Below are 19,728 nucleotides of genomic sequence, written 5' to 3'. Positions count from 1 at the left end.
ATTTTGCATTTTAAATTTTGCATTTTGAGTTTCTAGGAAATTATTTTGAATTTTACATTTTGCATTTTGAGTTTCTATGAAACTATTTTGCGTTTTACATTTTGTGGGTTTGATATTTGGAAAAACATTTTAAAAATGCTTTTACACAGGTACCAATACCATCATCCCAGCTGTAGTAGAAAAAGTTCGTCTGCTATTTACTCGCATTTAATCACAGACGGCGATACTCACGACGTCAGTTGCTCACTTTCTCAGAAGCAGACGAACATTCGTACAGGGCCACCGCTTTCTTCCCCCCGCTGGCTGCGAGGATGGCTTTGAAATATCTACGTAATTATTATTAATTACTAATTAATAATAATAATAATAATAATTAATTAATATTTAATAATTAATAACGAATTAATTATTAAAAACTAAATTTTGGTATTTTATTTTGAGCTGCAAAAAACCATTTTAAATTTAGAAAAGCCATTTTTAAAATACATTTTGTATTTTATTCAATTAATTTAATGTTAATTTATTCTTATTTTAATTTAATGTTAATTTATTCTTATTTTAATTTAATGTTAATTTTATTGTTTCAATTTATTGTTAATTTTATTCTTTTAATTTAATGTTAATTTTATTTGTATGTTGCATTTTCAGTCATGAAGAAATTATTTTGAATATTAAATTTTGCGATATGGAGAAAGTCTTTTGCATTTTGCATTTTCAGTCATGAAGAAATTATTTTGAATTTTAAATTTTGCGTTATGGAGAAAGTTTTTTGCATTTTACATTTTGGAAAAAAAAAGCATTTTGAACAACCCAGCTAAATATTTGTTTACAAAAACTATTGAAACGTTTCGTTTAGACTCTACACAAACTTAAGCGCATTTTTGGGCAGTTAGCGACGGCACCATCAAAGACGAAATCACAGCATATATTTATTAAAGCAAATATTGTCTGGCAAAATGAGGTGCAATAATTCCTCGGCTGCACCGTCTGCTCCGATCGAAATAATTAAGTACTAGCGAGCAATTTAAATTAATTGCTATTTTCACCTCTGATATTCGCTCTACCAGCGTCAACGTGTCCCGGCGGAAAAAAAATCAGAAATTTTTATTTTCTTGGTCTAAGTTTAAAGTCTACCCAGCGGCTCCCAAAAATAGGAGATTTGAGGCTCCGTGAATCCTCGCAATAATCACGTACACCATCTACCAGGCAATCGTCATGAGGAATAGACGGCGAAGGCTTTACCCATCACCGGCGGTCGGTTGGCGATGCGAGGTGAGGTGAGGACGCGCGTCTTTTAACACTAACAGAAAAGCCCTAGAGTGTGTGTATAGGGCCAGGCTCTTCGTCACCGAGATTTTGTTTAAATGCTTATAAGTACTTGAAGAGACGTTTTTCACGTTCTACTTTCATATTTTAGATATAAAGTGAGCCGTGTCACTTTCGACATATTTCGCTAGGTTTAACTCAAAAAAAAGACTGATTTTATTTTGGGGAAATTTATTTTTAAAATTTAAAAAGAGTTTGGTTTATAATGTGCCGGTTTTCATTCGTAAGCCGTCGCGAGTTTCGAAGAATCAATTTGTTTATTTTCATTTGGAAATATTTCAGTTATCTTTAACAGAGTACTTCAAGGTGTACCCAAGTTTAAGTATCAAGATCTGAGCGATTTGAAACAATTCAAGATCCCAAGATCCACGATCTGATAGATTTGAAAATATTCAAGATTTTGAGATCGGCGATATGAAACTATTCCAGGTTCCAGGATCTCCGAGCTGAGCGATTTGAAATAATTTAAAATTTCGATATTTACGATTTGAAACTATTCGAGATGAGCGATTTGAAAATATTCAAGGTTTCGAGATGAGCGATTTCAAACTATTCAACATTTCGAGATGAGTGATTTGAAAATATTCAAGGTTTCGAGATGAGCGATTTGAAACTATTCAAGGTTTCGAGATGAGTGATTTGAAAATATTCAAGGTTTCGAGATGAGTGATTTGAAACTATTCAACATTTCGAGATGAGTGATTTGAAAATATTCAAGGTTTCGAGATGAGTGATTTGAAAATATTCAAGGTTTCGAGATGAGCGATTTCAAACTATTCAACATTTCGAGATGAGTGATTTGAAAATATTCAAGGTTTCGTCGAGATGAGTGATTTGAAACTATTCAAGGTTTCGAGATGAGTGATTTGAAAATATTCAAGGTTTCGAGATGAGAGATTTGAAACTATTCAAGGTTTCGAGATGAGTGATTTGAAAATATTCAAGGTTTCGAGATGAGCGATTTGAAACTATTCAAGATTTCGAGATGAGTGATTTGAAAATATTCAAGGTTTCGTCGAGATGAGTGATTTGAAACTATTCAAGGTTTCGAGATGAGTGATTTGAAAATATTCAAGGTTTCGAGATGAGAGATTTGAAACTATTCAAGGTTTCGAGATGAGTGATTTGAAAATATTCAAGGTTTCGAGATGAGCGATTTGAAACTATTCAAGATTTCGAGATGAGTGATTTGAAAATATTCAAGGTTTCGAGATGAGCGATTTGAAAATATTCAAGGTTTCGAGATGAGAGATTTGAAAATATTCAAGGTTTCGAGATAAGCGATTTGAAAATATTCAAGGTTTCGAGATGAGCGATTTGAAACTATTCAAGATTTCGAGATGAGTGATTTGAAACTATTCAAGATTTCGAGATGAGCGATTTGAAACTATTCAAGATTTCGAGATGAGTGATTTGAAAATATTCAAGGTTTCGAGATGAGCGATTTCAAACTATTCAACATTTCGAGATGAGTGATTTGAAAATATTCAAGGTTTCGAGATGAGCGATTTGAAAATATTCAAGATTTCGAGATGAGTGATTTGAAAATATTCAAGATTTCGAGATGAGTGATTTGAAAATATTCAAGATTTCGAGATGAGCGATTTGAAACTATTCAAGATTTCGAGATGAGCGATTTGAAAATATTCAAGGTTTCGAGATGAGCGATTTGAAACTATTCAAGGTTTCGAGATGAGCGATTTGAAAATATTCAAGGTTTCGAGATGAGTGATTTGAAAATATTCAAGGTTTCGTCGAGATGAGCGATTTGAAACTATTCAAGGTTTCGAGATGAGTGATTTGAAAATATTCATGGTTTCGAGATGAGAGATTTGAAAATATTCATGGTTTCGAGATGAGAGATTTGAAAATATTCAAGATTTCGAGATGAGTGATTTGAAAATATTCAAGGTTTCGAGATGAGCGATTTGAAAATATTCATGGTTTCGAGATGAGAGATTTGAAAATATTCAAGATTTCGAGATGAGTGATTTGAAAATATTCAAGGTTTCAGGATCTTCGAGATGATCGTTTTGAAACCAATATGGATTTCGTGATCTACGATTTGAAACAATTCAACGATTCGAGAACAGCGATTTGAAACTATTCAAGATTTCGAGATGAGTGATTTGAAAATATTCAAGGTTTCGAGATGAGTGATTTGAAAATATTCAAGGTTTCGAGATGAGTGATTTGAAAATATTCAAGGTTTCGAGATGAGTGATTTGAAAATATTCTAGGTTTCGAGATGAGCGATTTCAAACTATTCAACATTTCGAGATGAGTGATTTGAAAATATTCAAGGTTTCGAGATGAGTGATTTGAAAATATTCAAGGTTTCGAGATGAGCGATTTCAAACTATTCAACATTTCGAGATGAGTGATTTGAAAATATTCAAGGTTTCGTCGAGATGAGTGATTTGAAACTATTCAAGGTTTCGAGATGAGTGATTTGAAAATATTCAAGATTTCGAGATGAGTGATTTGAAAATATTCAAGGTTTCGAGATGAGTGATTTGAAAATATTCAAGGTTTCGAGATGAGCGATTTGAAACTATTCAAGATTTCGAGATGAGTGATTTGAAAATATTCAAGGTTTCGAGATGAGCGATTTGAAAATATTCAAGGTTTCGAGATGAGAGATTTGAAAATATTCAAGGTTTCGAGATAAGCGATTTGAAAATATTCAAGGTTTCGAGATGAGCGATTTGAAACTATTCAAGATTTCGAGATGAGTGATTTGAAACTATTCAAGATTTCGAGATGAGTGATTTGAAAATATTCAAGGTTTCGAGATGAGCGATTTGAAAATATTCAAGGTTTCGAGATGAGCGATTTGAAACTATTCAACATTTCGAGATGAGCGATTTGAAAATATTCAAGGTTTCGAGATGAGCGATTTGAAAATATTCAAGCTTTCGAGATGAGCGATTTGAAAATATTCAAGGTTTCGAGATGAGCGATTTGAAAATATTCAAGGTTTCGAGATGAGCGATTTGAAACTATTCAAGATTTCGAGATGAGTGATTTGAAAATATTCAAGGTTTCGAGATGAGCGATTTGAAAATATTCAAGGTTTCGAGATGAGCGATTTGAAACTATTCAAGATTTCGAGATGAGTGATTTGAAAATATTCAAGGTTTCGAGATGAGCGATTTGAAAATATTCAAGGTTTCGAGATGAGCGATTTGAAAATATTCAAGGTTTCGAGATGAGCGATTTGAAAATATTCAAGGTTTCGAGATGAGCGATTTGAAACTATTCAAGATTTCGAGATGAGTGATTTGAAAATATTCAAGGTTTCGAGATGAGCGATTTGAAAATATTCAAGGTTTCGAGATGAGCGATTTGAAACTATTCAAGATTTCGAGATGAGTGATTTGAAAATATTCAAGGTTTCGAGATGAGCGATTTGAAAATATTCAAGGTTTCGAGATGAGCGATTTGAAACTATTCAAGATTTCGAGATGAGCGATTTGAAACTATTCAAGATTTCGAGATGAGCGATTTGAAAATATTCAAGGTTTCGAGATGAGCGATTTGAAAATATTCAAGGTTTCGAGATGAGCGATTTGAAACTATTCAAGATTTCGAGATGAGTGATTTGAAAATATTCAAGGTTTCGAGATGAGCGATTTGAAAATATTCAAGGTTTCGAGATGAGCGATTTGAAAATATTCAAGGTTTCGAGATGAGTGATTTGAAAATATTCAAGGTTTCGAGATGAGCGATTTGAAAATATTCAAGGTTTCGAGATGAGCGATTTGAAACTATTCAAGATTTCGAGATGAGTGATTTGAAAATATTCAAGGTTTCGAGATGAGCGATTTGAAAATATTCAAGGTTTCGAGATGAGCGATTTGAAAATATTCAAGGTTTCGAGATGAGCGATTTGAAAATATTCAAGGTTTCGAGATGAGCGATTTGAAAATATTCAAGGTTTCGAGATGAGCGATTTGAAACTATTCAAGATTTCGAGATGAGTGATTTGAAAATATTCAAGGTTTCAGGATCTTCGAGATGATCGTTTTAAAACCATTATGGATTTCGTGATCTACGATTTCAAACAATTCAACGATTCGAGAACCGCGATTTGAAACAAATCAAGGCTTCGAGAACCGCGATTTGAAACAATTAATTCCAGCCTTCGAGGACTGCGATTTGAAACTATTCAAGGCTTCAGGATCTCCGGGATGAGCGATTTCAAACTAATTAGGATATCAGAATCTCCTATGTGGGCAATTTGAAATTATTAAAAATTCTACGATCCACGATCTCAATAAATTACGACTATTAAAATTTCAAAATCGGTGATCTTGGCGCTTTAAAACTATGTAATATTTCCGAACAGTTCACGCTGTAAAACAATCCAAAATTTGAGGTGATAAATCTTTCGAATGGCGCCAAACCTTTATAGGACTCCAAATGATGCCAAACCCGAAAACGGTGCTTTCCTCAACAACCGAAATAAAGGGGGGGGGGGGGGAACAACGCGAGGGAAGAAGCAATTTAGCGGATCCCGGCCACTTCCGTTATCGAGAATAAGGACTTCCGGTTTGTTCCATTGTGTGCGTGACCACTGGTCACTTTATATTAGCGTCGAAGCGCCCCTTACCTCTCCCTCTCTTTTATTGACCGAATGCGACAAATCTGATATCTTCCCCGTGGCCGATGTTTTATGTAACAGCTTATTCTACTAATAAAATATTACGCGTGACATATATTCAACTGAGACGCGGTGTTAAGAATTCATTAATGGACAGAATTTACGAGATAAATTCTTTGAATTATCGCTTTTTTTTTCGGCCCAAAATTCTAACTTTTTCGGAAGTCACTCTTAATTATTTTTCACATTCTTTTCTTGGTTAATATTCTCTTTAAATACGTTGGAAGGGATAGATTGAGAAACTAACGAGGGCTGACAAAAGAAACAGTTTGAGGCGTGGTTATGTTGAGATAGCACAGTTGGACGGAACTAGTTCTATCAGTTTTATATGTCTTGAAATAAATGTATTTAAACAATATCAGGTTTTTTGGAAGGTATAAGGGATACCAATTTTTAAAAATGCAATATCAATTTTAAAAAATGCAATATCAATTTTAAAAAATGCAATATCAATTTTAAAAAATGCAATATCAATATAAAAAAAGAAATATCCCTTTTTGAAAAAAGAAATATCCCTTTTTGAAAAAAGAAATATCCCTTTTTGAAAAAAGAAATATCAATTTTTGAAAAAGAAATATCAATTTTTGAAAAAGAAATATCAATTTTTGAAAAAGAAATATCAATTTTTGAAAAAGAAATATCAATTTTTGAAAAAGAAATATCAATTTTTGAAAAAGAAATATCCCTTTTGAAAAAGAAATATCCCTTTTGGAAAAATAAATATCCCTTTTGGAAAAATAAATATCCCTTTTGGAAAAAGAAATATCCCTTTTGGAAAAAGAAATATCCCTTTTGGAAAAAGAAATATCCCTTTTGGAAAAAGAAATATCCCTTTTGGAAAAAGAAATATCCCTTTTGGAAAAAGAAATATCCCTTTTGGAAAAAGAAATATCCCTTTTGGAAAAAGAAATATCCCTTTTGGAAAAAGAAATATCCCTTTTGGAAAAAGAAATATCCCTTTTGGAAAAAGAAATATCCCTTTTGTAAAAAGAAATATCCCTTTTGGAAAAAGAAATATCCCTTTTGGAAAAAGAAATATCCCTTTTGGAAAAAGAAATATCCCTTTTGGAAAAAGAAATATCCCTTTTGGAAAAAGAAATATCCCTTTTGGAAAAATAAATATCCCTTTTTGAAAAAGAAATATCCCTTTTGTAAAAAGAAATATCCCTTTTGTAAAAAGAAATATCCCTTTTGTAAAAAGAAATATCCCTTTTGTAAAAAGAAATATCACTTATTTGTAAAATGAAATATCCCTTTTGTAAAAAGAAATATCCCTTATTTGTAAAATGAAATATCCCTTTTGTAAAAAGAAATATCCCTTTTGTAAAAAGAAATATCCCTTATTTGTAAAATGAAATATCCCTTTTGTAAAAAGAAATATCCCTTTTGTAAAAAGAAATATCCCTTTTGTAAAAAGAAATATCAATTTTTTTTTACAATATATAATTTAGACTCAGCCTCTTGATAAGGGATCGCGTACCCGAAAGCTCGCAATTTAAATTTTACGTTTTTAAAGTAGAACTTTATAATAAAATGTTTTTAAAATCATGAAGTATCAGTCGTGTTATGCTCAAATTATTATCTGATTAACCATAGTTATAAAATTTTATTTATACTATACTATATTCTACCTTCTTAAAACTAAAAAAAAAAAAAAAAAAACAAATTGGCTGGCCAAAATTTCCATAAAAGTACCACGTTTTTTCAGTTTACTATATTTTTGGACGAATTTTAAAATATGAGTCAGTCAGCAGCCAGAATCGATTTAAAAGTAACCTTTAAACGCGATTGACGTCATGCCATATTGTGAAATTGTCGCGGGTTTTGTCGCGCGCAGTTGTCATTTGTCAGGGTTGACTGGGAATCAAGAGTTAACTCTGCTGGAACACCTGCCAATGTTGGCAAAATCCTATTATGACGTATGATCCTACATTCGCCCACCGGGAAACGAAGAGGACTTGAGGCCTCCGCGCTGTTACCCCTGAAGTCCCAAGGCCAGCCCACCGTCAACGGGAAGAGGTTTCCCTCGCACAGTTTTTCAGACGTTTTCTAAATATTTTTTCCCTCATCCAAAATATATTTTTCCCCTCAAGAAAAAATTATTTTTTCCAACAAATTAGATTAGCTCAATTTTGACCCGAAAGCAGATAACATAAACCAAGCCTTTTTGCCATTATAATATAATAATTATATAATTATTATTATTATATTGTAATTACAATATAATCTCCAAAGGAAATATAACAACGCTTAATGTTTTCAGCGCGTTGTCATCAGCGCAAAATGTTAGCGCTAAGTCGGCCCGACCTCAGTCAGAGTTGCCCCGACTACGAATTACAGTTACATATTTCTTTATAATTTTTTTCTGTTTTAATGATTTCAGCAAATATCCAGGTATTTGGCTTCTCTTATTAGCGATTGTGACTTGTGGGACAATCCGCTCGTTAGGGGTGAGATATGTTTGAAGGCCACGCCAACGTGAGGATAGGATGGGACACCCGAGGCGGAAGTATGACAACAACCCGTTGGGGGTTGGTGGTTGTCACTACGTCACATTTCGCTTCCCGAAACGTCTTCTGAAAAGTCAGCCAGCGCAGTTATAAGTTTTAAGCGAATAACATGAACAGTACACAGAGATGCATACTTACACTTCTGACAGTACGTAATCCTAATTCTTCTTGCTATGACCGATCAATTAGCCTTTTCAGTTTGCATAGAGCCTCATAGCGGTCAACGCGAGAAGTTCATTAACTGTTGGATTTTCGACTGCCAAGCCGACGTTTTGTGTTTAGTAATAGCAAATCGTCTGCTTAGCAAACGAAATTTTGGAAATGTATGAACTTCTCACGATGAACGCTAGTTGGCTCTACATGGCTCTAAGCAAATTCTTTAGAGTAATTATAACCAGGGTTGGCTGATTTAAATCAACTTGATTTTAATCACGATTTAAATCGCGATTTAAATCAATGATTTAAAAAAAATCATTGATTTAAATCAATTTTCATAAAGTATTTTTGAAAAAGAAATAACCTTGCCAATTGCCATAATTTAGGTTTAAATATTATATTTCTCGTACTCCCCCCCTAATGTTGCATTAGATTCTACCTGTGGGTGGAGATTCCGCCGAATTTTTTTTGTAAAGTACCAAAATAGGTTTTAAAAAATAAAAACTTCTATATGATTATTAGCTTAATATTAATAAATTCATTATACATATTAGTCTTTAAAAATTAAAACATATTTGTTTTAGGTAAAATTATGATACTAAATTATATAAGACTTTGAAATTTTAATTAAAATCAAATAAATCAGAAAAAATCAATAAATAAAATAGATTAATTTGATTTTTTTAAAATAAAAAAACTGCCAATCCTGATTATAACCATAAAATATTAAAAACTAAACTTAAAATTTCAAATCTTTCGAATTATGCCAACGTATCCCGTTACCATAGTAACCGCATACAAAAGATTACGTCATCGTAACGGAAGATTCGTCCATTCAAATCGCGGCACTATCTAAAACGGTATAAACAATCAGTTTGCATAAAACGAAAGTGGGTAGTTCGTCTGATAAAAAGTAAAAGCAAATCATCATCAGAAGCGTACATATATTATGGATCTCTGAACCATTTAGTTCTCGAAACGATCACTTGAGGGGGCTTTTTCCTTAATGTTCTCCCTCTCGGTTAAATGGGCCGGCTAAGAGCCTCGGAAATAACAGAGCCGCCAGTGTTTTGATTCGAAATCTCCCCGACTTCTCTTAATAGTACTTTTATCCCTCAATTTCCGAGGCGGACCACCCCAATTTTTTCTAGCTCCAACGTTTCTCTAATTACAGGGTTTCCCCGAATTTCTTCCTGCTTGGGTCTTGCCACCGCTTTCACGGTCAGATCGTACAACAATACTGAGTTATAAATGATATTTTTCAAAAGGCCAAGGCTTAGCACTTAATAAAATTTATGGCCCGGACAGACGTTTCGGTTTTTGATTCAACGATTTCATCTCAAATGCAACAGAGCTCCTGTTTGAATGCTTTCAATGGCGAAATTTTCCTATTAGGAAAAGTGCACGCTTTTTAAATTTTATGATTTAAAGTAGTACGATAAGTTTTTAAGTTTAACTTGTTCTAGGACTAAAATCGTTTTAAGTCAACAAATAACTTAAACGCTGATAATTCAAAAAAAAAGAATTACAACACAATATAAAATTTAAATGTTGATAATTAAAAATAAACACTTTCGCCTCACAGCAAGAGGAGTCGGGTTCGATCCCAACTTGTGGCACTGGGTGAAAACTCGGAACTCCTTCCGCGTAGAGTTTGCAAGTTCTCTCCCCACTGGTTTAAGGGGTTTTACCTCGAGATCTTCGTTTTCCCCTTCCATAAAACTTGTTGAGGTTAACGGTAATAGTGAGTGTAGGGAGCCGTTGGCTAGCGTGGCTTGCAGGGCTTGCTACCACCCTCCTACGCATTGTGATCCGGCCACCGGAATTAAAAGGCTTCAAAACACGCTCGATGACTTAGGCCTAGGGTGGTGCCTTGGTTATTAGCCTAGCTGATTATTATTTAAGATCTGAAATGTAAACACCTAACAGTGAAAACGGAAAACACCTAGGCCTAACACGCATACATTTGCTAAAGTGGCAAAAGTTTCAAAAGTTGCACACGTGGAGATAAGATACAATCCTAACAACAGCAACTAAGAGCCCAGGGGCAGCGGAAGAGAGAGACACGCGGATAGGAATCGGCTATCTTTAAATACTTTGTCAACACGTGCACGTAGCCAAGGGCCTATCAGCGACAAAACCCCACATTTGTTAATCTCTGCCGCAAATCCCAGCCCTCTCAGAGAGAGAACACGCGGGTGCGGCGGAGTCTCCGTAATTCCCATTTTATTGGACAAACGGTAGATTCGTTAAGCCTCGGTCATTTTTGGCGCAAAGGCGAAAAGCCTAGTTGCCTTTGCGCGAACAGCCGAACGAACATTTTCGCGTCGTCCAGGATGCGAGGCACGAAGCGAAAGTTGGGGCTCAGTTTAAATTCTACTTTTGTCTGTTCGTAGGGTTTTCTATCCCTTTGCGCCTGCCCTTACCTCACCCCCTTTTCTCCATGCTTTAGTTATGCACCGTTTGGTAAGTGATGGGGAAAAGCTATATTGCGCATAAAGCATTTCGTGGCAAATGTTGGCGTTCCCACTATATACTACTAATATACGAATTCGCCTTATTATTTGCATTTATGGAATGCTTCTACTGTTTTAAAAGGAGCGCCAACTACGCGAGAAGACGGTTTTTGCGCCCGGTTTTCCTGTCTGTCTTTTCAGGGTTATCAAATTCTCTTCGAGCTAGCTTGGATCAACAAATTATCAGTGACGGCGATCCCGTGGGGGCTCTGGGGCTCCACAGGAAAAAAACAAACGGGGGCAGAGCCCCCACAGAAATAAAATTAAGTAAAAATAGCAATCAGGGAGAAATTTATAATCTTCGAATTCAGTCTTTTTACAGAAGTTATTTGGAGATTTCCGATGCGAGTAGCATTAAGATGATATAACCGTAAAATTGATTTCGATAGATTCGTCCAAACAAAAAATCGGCCCGTCGTGTACACTATTTTACCTAAAATACCCTCGTAAAGTATGTGGCCAAGAAAGGCTTAATTATCTAGCCATGTACACGGATACTTTTCTTAAGATATCGACTTAACTTTTATTATCAAGGTATTCATTGACGGATGAGATATTAGAAATATATAGTAATAAAAATTTTGAGCTGTACATTTTGTTGCTTACGTTTGAAGTATATGCATTTTTGGATAAAAAAATTATGGCTCGTGCCCCCACAGAAATGTTTTCCGATCGCCGCCGCTGTCAAGAATGTATTAATTTCTAGTCGATTCGCGGACATCAAGGACGAATTTTCTCCCGCTTCAATCGCGTTGGAAAATCCCACGAGATATGTTAACAAATCGAATTTCATCTCGACTCCCAAACAAAATCGGAACTGATCAAGCGTCCAAAATGTAACAGCAAATAAACAGGGGTGAAAAACCAGTAGAAATTAATCACGCGTCCAAAACTAGATCAGGAGTGATGACAGTTCAGTACTTAATCTCAGGGTTGTCTGACTTAAATTATTTTGATTTAAATTAAGTGATTTTCTGAAAAAAATAATTATTGATTTAAATGACATATGTATTTAGGAAAATGTACGAAAGTAGGTTCTTTAGAAATTTAAATTCAGAGAAAATGCAATTAAATTTCATTATTAATTAATAATTCAAGTTATCGCTGCAGTTAAATTATTTATCAATTTGTCAAGAACAACAGGCTTTAAAAAACCAATAAATCAATAGAAATCAGATTTAAATAAAAAATAAAGAGCCCAGCTTAATCTAAACGGATCACGATGCCAAATGGTACCAATCTGACCAAGGATCAATCTACAATCGCTGTTAAACTTCAATGTCTATTGTGGAGCAACGATTTTCAATTTTCTGCCACTAGGTGTAACAGAAACTAGGGGCGACTGGCGCTAGTTACGTTCAAACCAAGCCGTAGTGCGTTTGGTTCATACTCCCTTTAACAAGGTTTTAAGAATTTTAAGCCAAACCGGAACCAGTTTCCTCGACGGGTTCCTCCCAATTGAATTAGTCAAAAATAGAATTTAAACCGGTTTAAAGGGAGTATAAAACCAGCAGGGAAGTCAAGGTTCAGTCACTAGTCACTAGGCGCGTATGTCTCTCAACGACATTTTTATATACCTCACAGCAGGATGGTAAAATGGCATTTACTACAACGTTCTAGACTGCCGCGCCCCCAGTGACTATTTACGAAAGCTTAACCTTCCCTTTAAACCGATTTTTAAGGTGTAGTGCGACCATGGCTTAGAAAATCAGTGAAATAGATCCAAAACTAGGGTTTAAGCTCCTAGTAGGTTACGGTCACGCTTAGAAAATCAGGGAAATAGATCCAAAACTAGGATTTAAGCTCCTAGTAGGTTACGGTCACGCTTAGAAAATCAGGGAAATAGATCCAAAACTAGGATTTAAGCTCCTAGTAGGTTACGGTCACGCTTAGAAAATCAGGGAAATAGATCCAAAACTAGGATTTAAGCTCCTAGTAGGTTACGGTCACGCTTAGAAAATCAGGGAAATAGATACAAAACTAGGGTTTAAGCTCCTAGTAGGTTACGGTCACACTTAGAAAATCAGGGAAATAGATCGAAAACTAGGATTTAAGCTCCTAGTAGGTCGCGGTCACACTTAGAAAACCATTAAATTAGATCGATCCTTATCCTTGAGCCTAAAAACAGGTATATCATACAGATGATGTCTCAAGAAAATAATAAGTCAGAACGCAAACCCATCTTGCCTTCCGTGACGAAAATAGAGACCCCAATATCAATCACAGATGATTCTCGTCAGAAATCTATCTACGAAGACGAGCGGGAAACACACGAAAACTTGGCCAAAAAATACCTCGTTAATCAAAATTTGACATTTCACTCGACGCCCAAAGAAAAACAAGCCCATTCTAAACGGAAAAATTCCGTTGGTCAAAAGGCAAAAGTACAACATTCCTCAAAAAGCCTCAGTTACTCTTAAACGTTCCCAAAATAATCAAGTAACTTTTAAAAGTAGTCTTGAGATTGCCAACCCCTTCTAAATTTGACTCCAAGTACCAAGTGTACCCCAAATTATCAGAAAGTTATATATTTAAAGGAAATACGCGTAAAAGTTAAGTTTATTTAAAAACGGTATTTACAACTAAACCACGCGCAGTTTCTTTAAATAAATAACACAATACTTACATTAAAGGAAGTACGAAGTTAAGATTTTGCCAACAGGTTTAATAGAAGCTAGGGCCCAACGAGCCACCAAAAGCAGATAAATTTGAAAATCCACCAGGTGGGATTCCTCAAGATAACATAGCTGCGCAAGTATAAGCCCCCCCCCCCCCACCCCTTCAACCTTACCATCAAAAATTACCCTTGGTAAAAATCCTATCGAAATAGGGAAAAACTTATCAACCTAATCTTCAAAAGAAAAACCTTAAAATATGTTAAAATACACGAAACCTACCATCAGTATGCCATAAGTGTCATGCTAAATTGCGAAAATTAAAGCTAAAAATAACTAATTTAAACGTGTAAAACTCCTGGCAAAAACTTATCAAAACGGGAGCAGCCTTGATCAAAACGCGAGCGGCCTTGATCAAAACGCGAGCGGCCTTGATCAAAACGCGAGCGGCCTTGATCAAAACGCGAGCGGCCTTGATCAAAACGCGAGCGGCCTTGATCAAAACGCGAGCGGCCTTGATCAAAACGCGAGCGGCCTTGATCAAAACGCGAGCGGCCTTGATCAAAACGGGAGCGGCCTTGATCAAAACGGGAGCGGCCTTGATCAAAACGGGAGCGGCCTTGATCAAAACGGGAGCGGCCTTGATCAAAACGGGAGCGGCCTTGATCAAAACGGGAGCGGCCTTGATCAAAACGGGAGCGGCCTTGATCAAAACGGGAGCGGCCTTGATCAAAACGCGAGCAGCCCTCATCAAAAAGCGAGCAGCCCTCATCAAAACGCGAGCAGCCCTCATCAAAACGCGAGCAGCCCTCATCAAAACGCGAGCAGCCCTCAGCAAAACGCGAGCAGCCCTCAGCAAAACGCGAGCAGCCCTCATCAAAACGCGAGCAGCCTTGATCAAAACGCGAGCAGCCTTGATCAAAACGCGAGCAGCCCTCATCAAATCGCGAGCAGCCCTCATCAAATCGCGAGCAGCCCTCAGCAAAACGCGAGCAGCCCTCATCAAAACGCGAGCAGCCCTCATCAAAACGGGAGCAGCCTTGATCAAAACGGGAGCGGCCTTGATTAAAACGGGAGCCACCCTTATCAAAACTGGTGCAACCTGGATTAAGACGGGAGCACCCTGATCAAAAACGGCTAGTTGTATCATCGATAAAACATAAAGGGTATAGAAATAGACGAAACCCACCACCAAAAAAAAAATGAACTCACCGATGGTGGTGATGACTGTGATGGAATAGAGCAATGCGCCACTAAAAGACCACTGCATATCCAAATCAGCGCTGTCCTTGCCGTCGTAACCTTCGTTCTTGACGGCCTCCACGACCTTGATCTCGAACTCGCGCAATCGCGAGTCGATCTTATCGGTCCAGTTGCGTTCGTACAGCACGTTCAGGTCCAGAGTGATGGCCCACATGTCCTGGAGACACGCCTGCCGGTACTCGCGGATGTGGTTCCTCTGAACCACTTCGTGCCGGGACTCCAGGGCCTCGAAAGTCAGGGCCCCCACCAGGCAGTACCCGATCACCAGGCCGCACAAACCCACGTGCGAAAACAGGTTCGCCACGAATATGCGTCCGTAGTACTTGCACTTGACCAGACGGTTCCAACCGGAAGTTCCTCCATTTGGCTTGTTGGCCTCTTCGTCCGCCATCTTGTTATCTACGAGAATATTCCACTGTATAAACTTTGGGGGGGATCTTAAATTTCTTAAGTACACCTAAAAATATTCTGAGAAATTAAAATTAAATAATTAATAAGTTAAAACGTCGCGCAGGGTAGCTAACAAAATGGATTAGCACCTAATTAAAGTAGGTATAGACTCTTAAAACTAATTTTTACACTGCTGTAATATTTACAATAGTTTGGACAAAAGAATATCTAAAATTAAATAATTTAAGCTAACTAAGTAAATGGATTAGCCGAAAATTCAATTAGTTTTGAACTAGTTAAATTAATTTTGAGGTATAGAGTACACTCTCCTCTTAAAATAATTTTGACAATTTTAAAATCAGTATTGAATCAATTGTAAAATAATTATAGCTAATTCCCCGAACTGGACTATTGGAATCACCAAACGTATTTTAAGCGACAGAAGAATGTTACCTTTATTTAGAAAAGCTTTCCAGTGCAACGAGAGATCCCTTATAATGTACCCTTGCAGCTGTTCAAACAATACACAAAACTTAACCGTCGCCAAGTAACAAAACCGAGGTTGAGCTACGATTTTAAAACCTTGTGTAATTATTTGACGTAAATATTACCATTAAATATACTTTGTAATTCGAATTATTGGGAATTTGATGAGGTTGTTTTAAACTTACAGACTTTCTGTGCCTAATTTATTTATTTATTTAGTAAGAAATGACACAACGGAGTCAATGAACCAAATTTAGCATTAGTCGCATCTGGAAGGTTATAAAAAGTCGCGAGTTCTACTTAGCTATAAGAAACGTAAAGCTAAATTGGCATTGAGGCTTATAAAAATTTACTTAATGGCTGAAAAATGTACCCAAACAATTTTATTTAAGTAAAATAAGGAAATAAATAATACATAAACGCTTTAAAAACTAGTAAAACCAATAAAACATTAAATTACCTTTCAATCAAGGAAATCCAACTTTTTCAAAAAAGAGTACGATTTGCAATAATCAAAACATTACATCTTACGAAACCAATCCAAAACCGGGTACCGTCGCACTCGCGAAACCATCACTTTCTTAAACTTGTTTCAACAATTCAAACGCGTTTCAAAACTCGACAAGCAACGACCTTCGCAAACGGTCCAAAACTTGTCACCAAAAGTGACATAAAAATGACAGCGAGTAAAAGGGAGAGGAAGGGGAAATAGTATTTCCAATATCCAAAAAAAGTAAACAAACTAATAACTCTTAGTTGAAAACGCCGAATTGGCGAAAATCGCTTCGAAAATAGACTTTTTAAATCCTTCTGGCGGTAAGGCGTTTGAAGTTTTGATCAGTGATACGGACCCGAGATCGCGAAAGCAACTTCTTGCAGTTGTCGAGAACACTTCTTTGAAGTTTGTAGCGACGGCACAAAAACTTTGGGGGAGATCGCTACGCTCTGAGGCTCTGAAAAAATGTGAGACGAAGCAGCAAACCACGCGATCGACGGAGAGAAACGTTTGCCGGTTTCGCTTACCAGTCACGTGGTGGCGCTAGTTGTTCGCAGACGCGGTTTGGCGGCCCTCGAATATTTCGATCTGATACTGAGAGACGCCTTTCGCCCTTTCCTGATGGTCATCGGCTGTTAATAAATTCTCCGCCGATATTTTCGCGATATTATTCAATGTATAAGTAATTAAACGTAATAGAGAGGTTAAGATAGCCTTCGATAACGTGAACGGGAAAGTTGTAGCTTTAATGCGTTCAATCATAAGTAACATAATATCATATGTAACATAATCACTCATAAGTATGCCATAAAAGCATTTTCGTTAATGAAACCTTGTTCACGGGATATGACGTAAATTACGTCACTTACAACTCCGTGACGAAAAACGCGTCATCAACTTTACTGATGGGAAACGTAAGTTGGTGAGAATTCCTCGCGCGTTTCTGGCTTTGCCCATGTCAAGTTTAGCTCGTGCCTCGCGATCACATGATTTCATTTCCATGGTAACCTTTTCAATAGCGCAAGGATTATAAGCATTTTTGCATTTTTGGGTCCGCTCAAGGTATGTTCCGCGTGAAACAAGGTCTCATTGAATTTTTTTAAATGGAAATATTATACAGAGGCATACTTATGAGTAATTATGTTACATATGGTAATATTGAATGATTTCGGTTTATGGCGAAAACGCGTTCAAGTCTCAAATTTTAAAATATCTAATTATTATTTGATGATGAATAAAACTACGTTAAATTTGCCTTTTTATTTTTATTAAAATATACAAATTTAACGTAGTTTTATTCATCATCAAATAATCATTTAGCATATTGGACTGAAACCACTTCACCGTAAGCCTTAAAATATCTAATATAATCGTAAATTCAATAGTCAATTAGGTTGTCAGTCCTTAGCCACATAATGATTTATATGGTCATTGGCGAAACAGGCTATCATTAAAGAACTTGTTGTTGTGAGACAATGTGAGAATAGGAAGTGATAGACTTACTATTATAAAGTTACTTATGATACAATATACACTCCTTCAAATTCGCCCTAAAAAGTCCTATAGTATCATAAGTGTTTATCACTTAAGTGAGAAAATTACACATATTTACCTTCGAAAGAAATGTTCCATTAAATTTAATCACGCCTATTAATTAACCCATATTACAAGAATTATTTAACATTTTCTTACATAACCATCAAAAACGAAAAAATTTAACTTTCGCAAGCTCGAAATAATTTTAAAAGCCTCCGAAAGTAAATATGTCAAGCCTAAAACATAAGCAATATAGGCAAGTGAGTACTACCAAATGTAATATAGACCTCGTACCAAAGAATATAAAGCCCCAGGAATGGAAGGATTGATATTATTGGCCGTGTGTTTTGGCCGAGCTAGAAACTTTCGGCAAAGCAAATCAGAGTAACCGGAAACGGTTATCGCAACCCGGTCTCTCTTTAAAAACGAGAGGCGCAAAAGCTCCACTATAGAGTGCCAGCAGCTTGAAACCCTGCGACGTCACCAATGTTAAACGTCTATTGAGAAAAAACGCGAGTTTTCATGACAACCATTACGGAAGCTACGGCTGTGACGTCACTAACTTTTAAAAACGCATCCACTGCTAGCACTCTATACGGAGCTACACCTTCCATTCCTGGGGCTTTATATTCTTTGCTCGTACCCTAGATTCTAAATAATAACTGCCTCACGCCTGAACTCCGAAAAATATTGCTCCATAGTAACCACGGCCAACTTTGATGACTACTCATGCAACAGCGTGGCCTCAACAATGGCCTTCAAAGGACAATGCAGCGACCGACGGAGGCCAATTTTTCGCTAAACGTTTCGTTACAAAACCGCCAATCAGAAAGCTCTCAGAATTCAAATCTAGGGTACGGATTTCTATATTATCTTTGTTACTTCTCTTTTACCTGCTAATGTAAAAAGTAAAAATGACTATGCGGAGAGATATTAACTTATTGGTAAACCATATTTCTCCGCAGTAATATTTTACCAAGTCCAAACGTATTTGCTTCAGACTATTTTTATATTCAGAAAATTAGCAAATAAGTGGGAACCTGATTACACATAGTAATAATCAGCTAGGCTAATACCCTTGGCACCACCTTAGGCCTAAGTCATCAAGCGACTTTTAAAGCCATTAATTCAGGTGGCCGGGTTACAATGCGTAGGAGGGTGGTGGCAAGCCCTGCATGCGGCAGTGGCGTCACCAGGATTTCAAAACTGGTGGCGCTTAAGCCATAAGCACTGGTCAGGGGCGTGAATGAATGAATGAATTTATTAATCGGTCCTTTTAAAACAGGACGGCTCCGCTCAGGGGAGCTCAACCACATACAAAGAATACACTTTTGTTACTTTAAAAATAATAATAGCAGAACAACAACAAAAACTAGTATTAAAAATGAAAAGTAATATCAATATTAATTTTTAATGAGTGATATTGGGGAGGGGGGAACTCCCAAAAAGGTTTGTAAAGTTGAAACATTGAGGCCGACCAGGAAAAATAAAATTTTTGATGCCCATTTTTAAGTTCGAAGAAACTTTTCAACAAGTGAATTGGAAAAATTGGGAATTTTAGGAGGCGCTTTTCGGAAATTTTAGGTGGCGCTTTAGAAATTTTACAGGTGGCTCAAGCGCCGCCTAAAACACCCTAGCGACGCCACTGTGCATGCCACGCGAGCTAACAGCTCCCTACATTAACTATTACCGTTAACCTCCACAAGTTTTTATGGAAGGGGAAACCAACGCGGAAGAAGTTGTTCCGAGTTTTCACCCAGCGCTGGGA

The 19,728-nt window shown here is 36.4% G+C and overlaps 1 protein-coding gene across 1 annotated transcript in view; it reads right to left on the bottom strand.

The window, feature by feature from the left end:
• LOC149958575 (potassium channel subfamily K member 18-like) overlaps positions 1–16,885 on the bottom strand; it is a 58,610-nt gene extending 41,725 nt beyond the window's left edge. The window contains exons 1-2 of the mRNA XM_090164980.1: positions 16,389–16,885; positions 15,002–15,451 (exon numbers count right to left, since the gene is read on the bottom strand). Coding sequence (XP_090021106.1) covers positions 15,002–15,443 — 442 coding nt within the window. The 5' untranslated portion in view covers positions 15,444–15,451; positions 16,389–16,885. The remainder of the gene's footprint in view (positions 1–15,001; positions 15,452–16,388) is intronic.
• Positions 16,886–19,728: the final 2,843 nt, after the last annotated feature.

Source organism: Leiobunum rupestre, chromosome 2, assembly GCF_980474605.1.
Source record: "Leiobunum rupestre chromosome 2, qqLeiRupe1.1.hap1, whole genome shotgun sequence".
NCBI lineage: Eukaryota > Metazoa > Arthropoda > Arachnida > Opiliones > Sclerosomatidae > Leiobunum > Leiobunum rupestre.
This window is presented reverse-complemented; position numbering and strand designations above follow the sequence as displayed.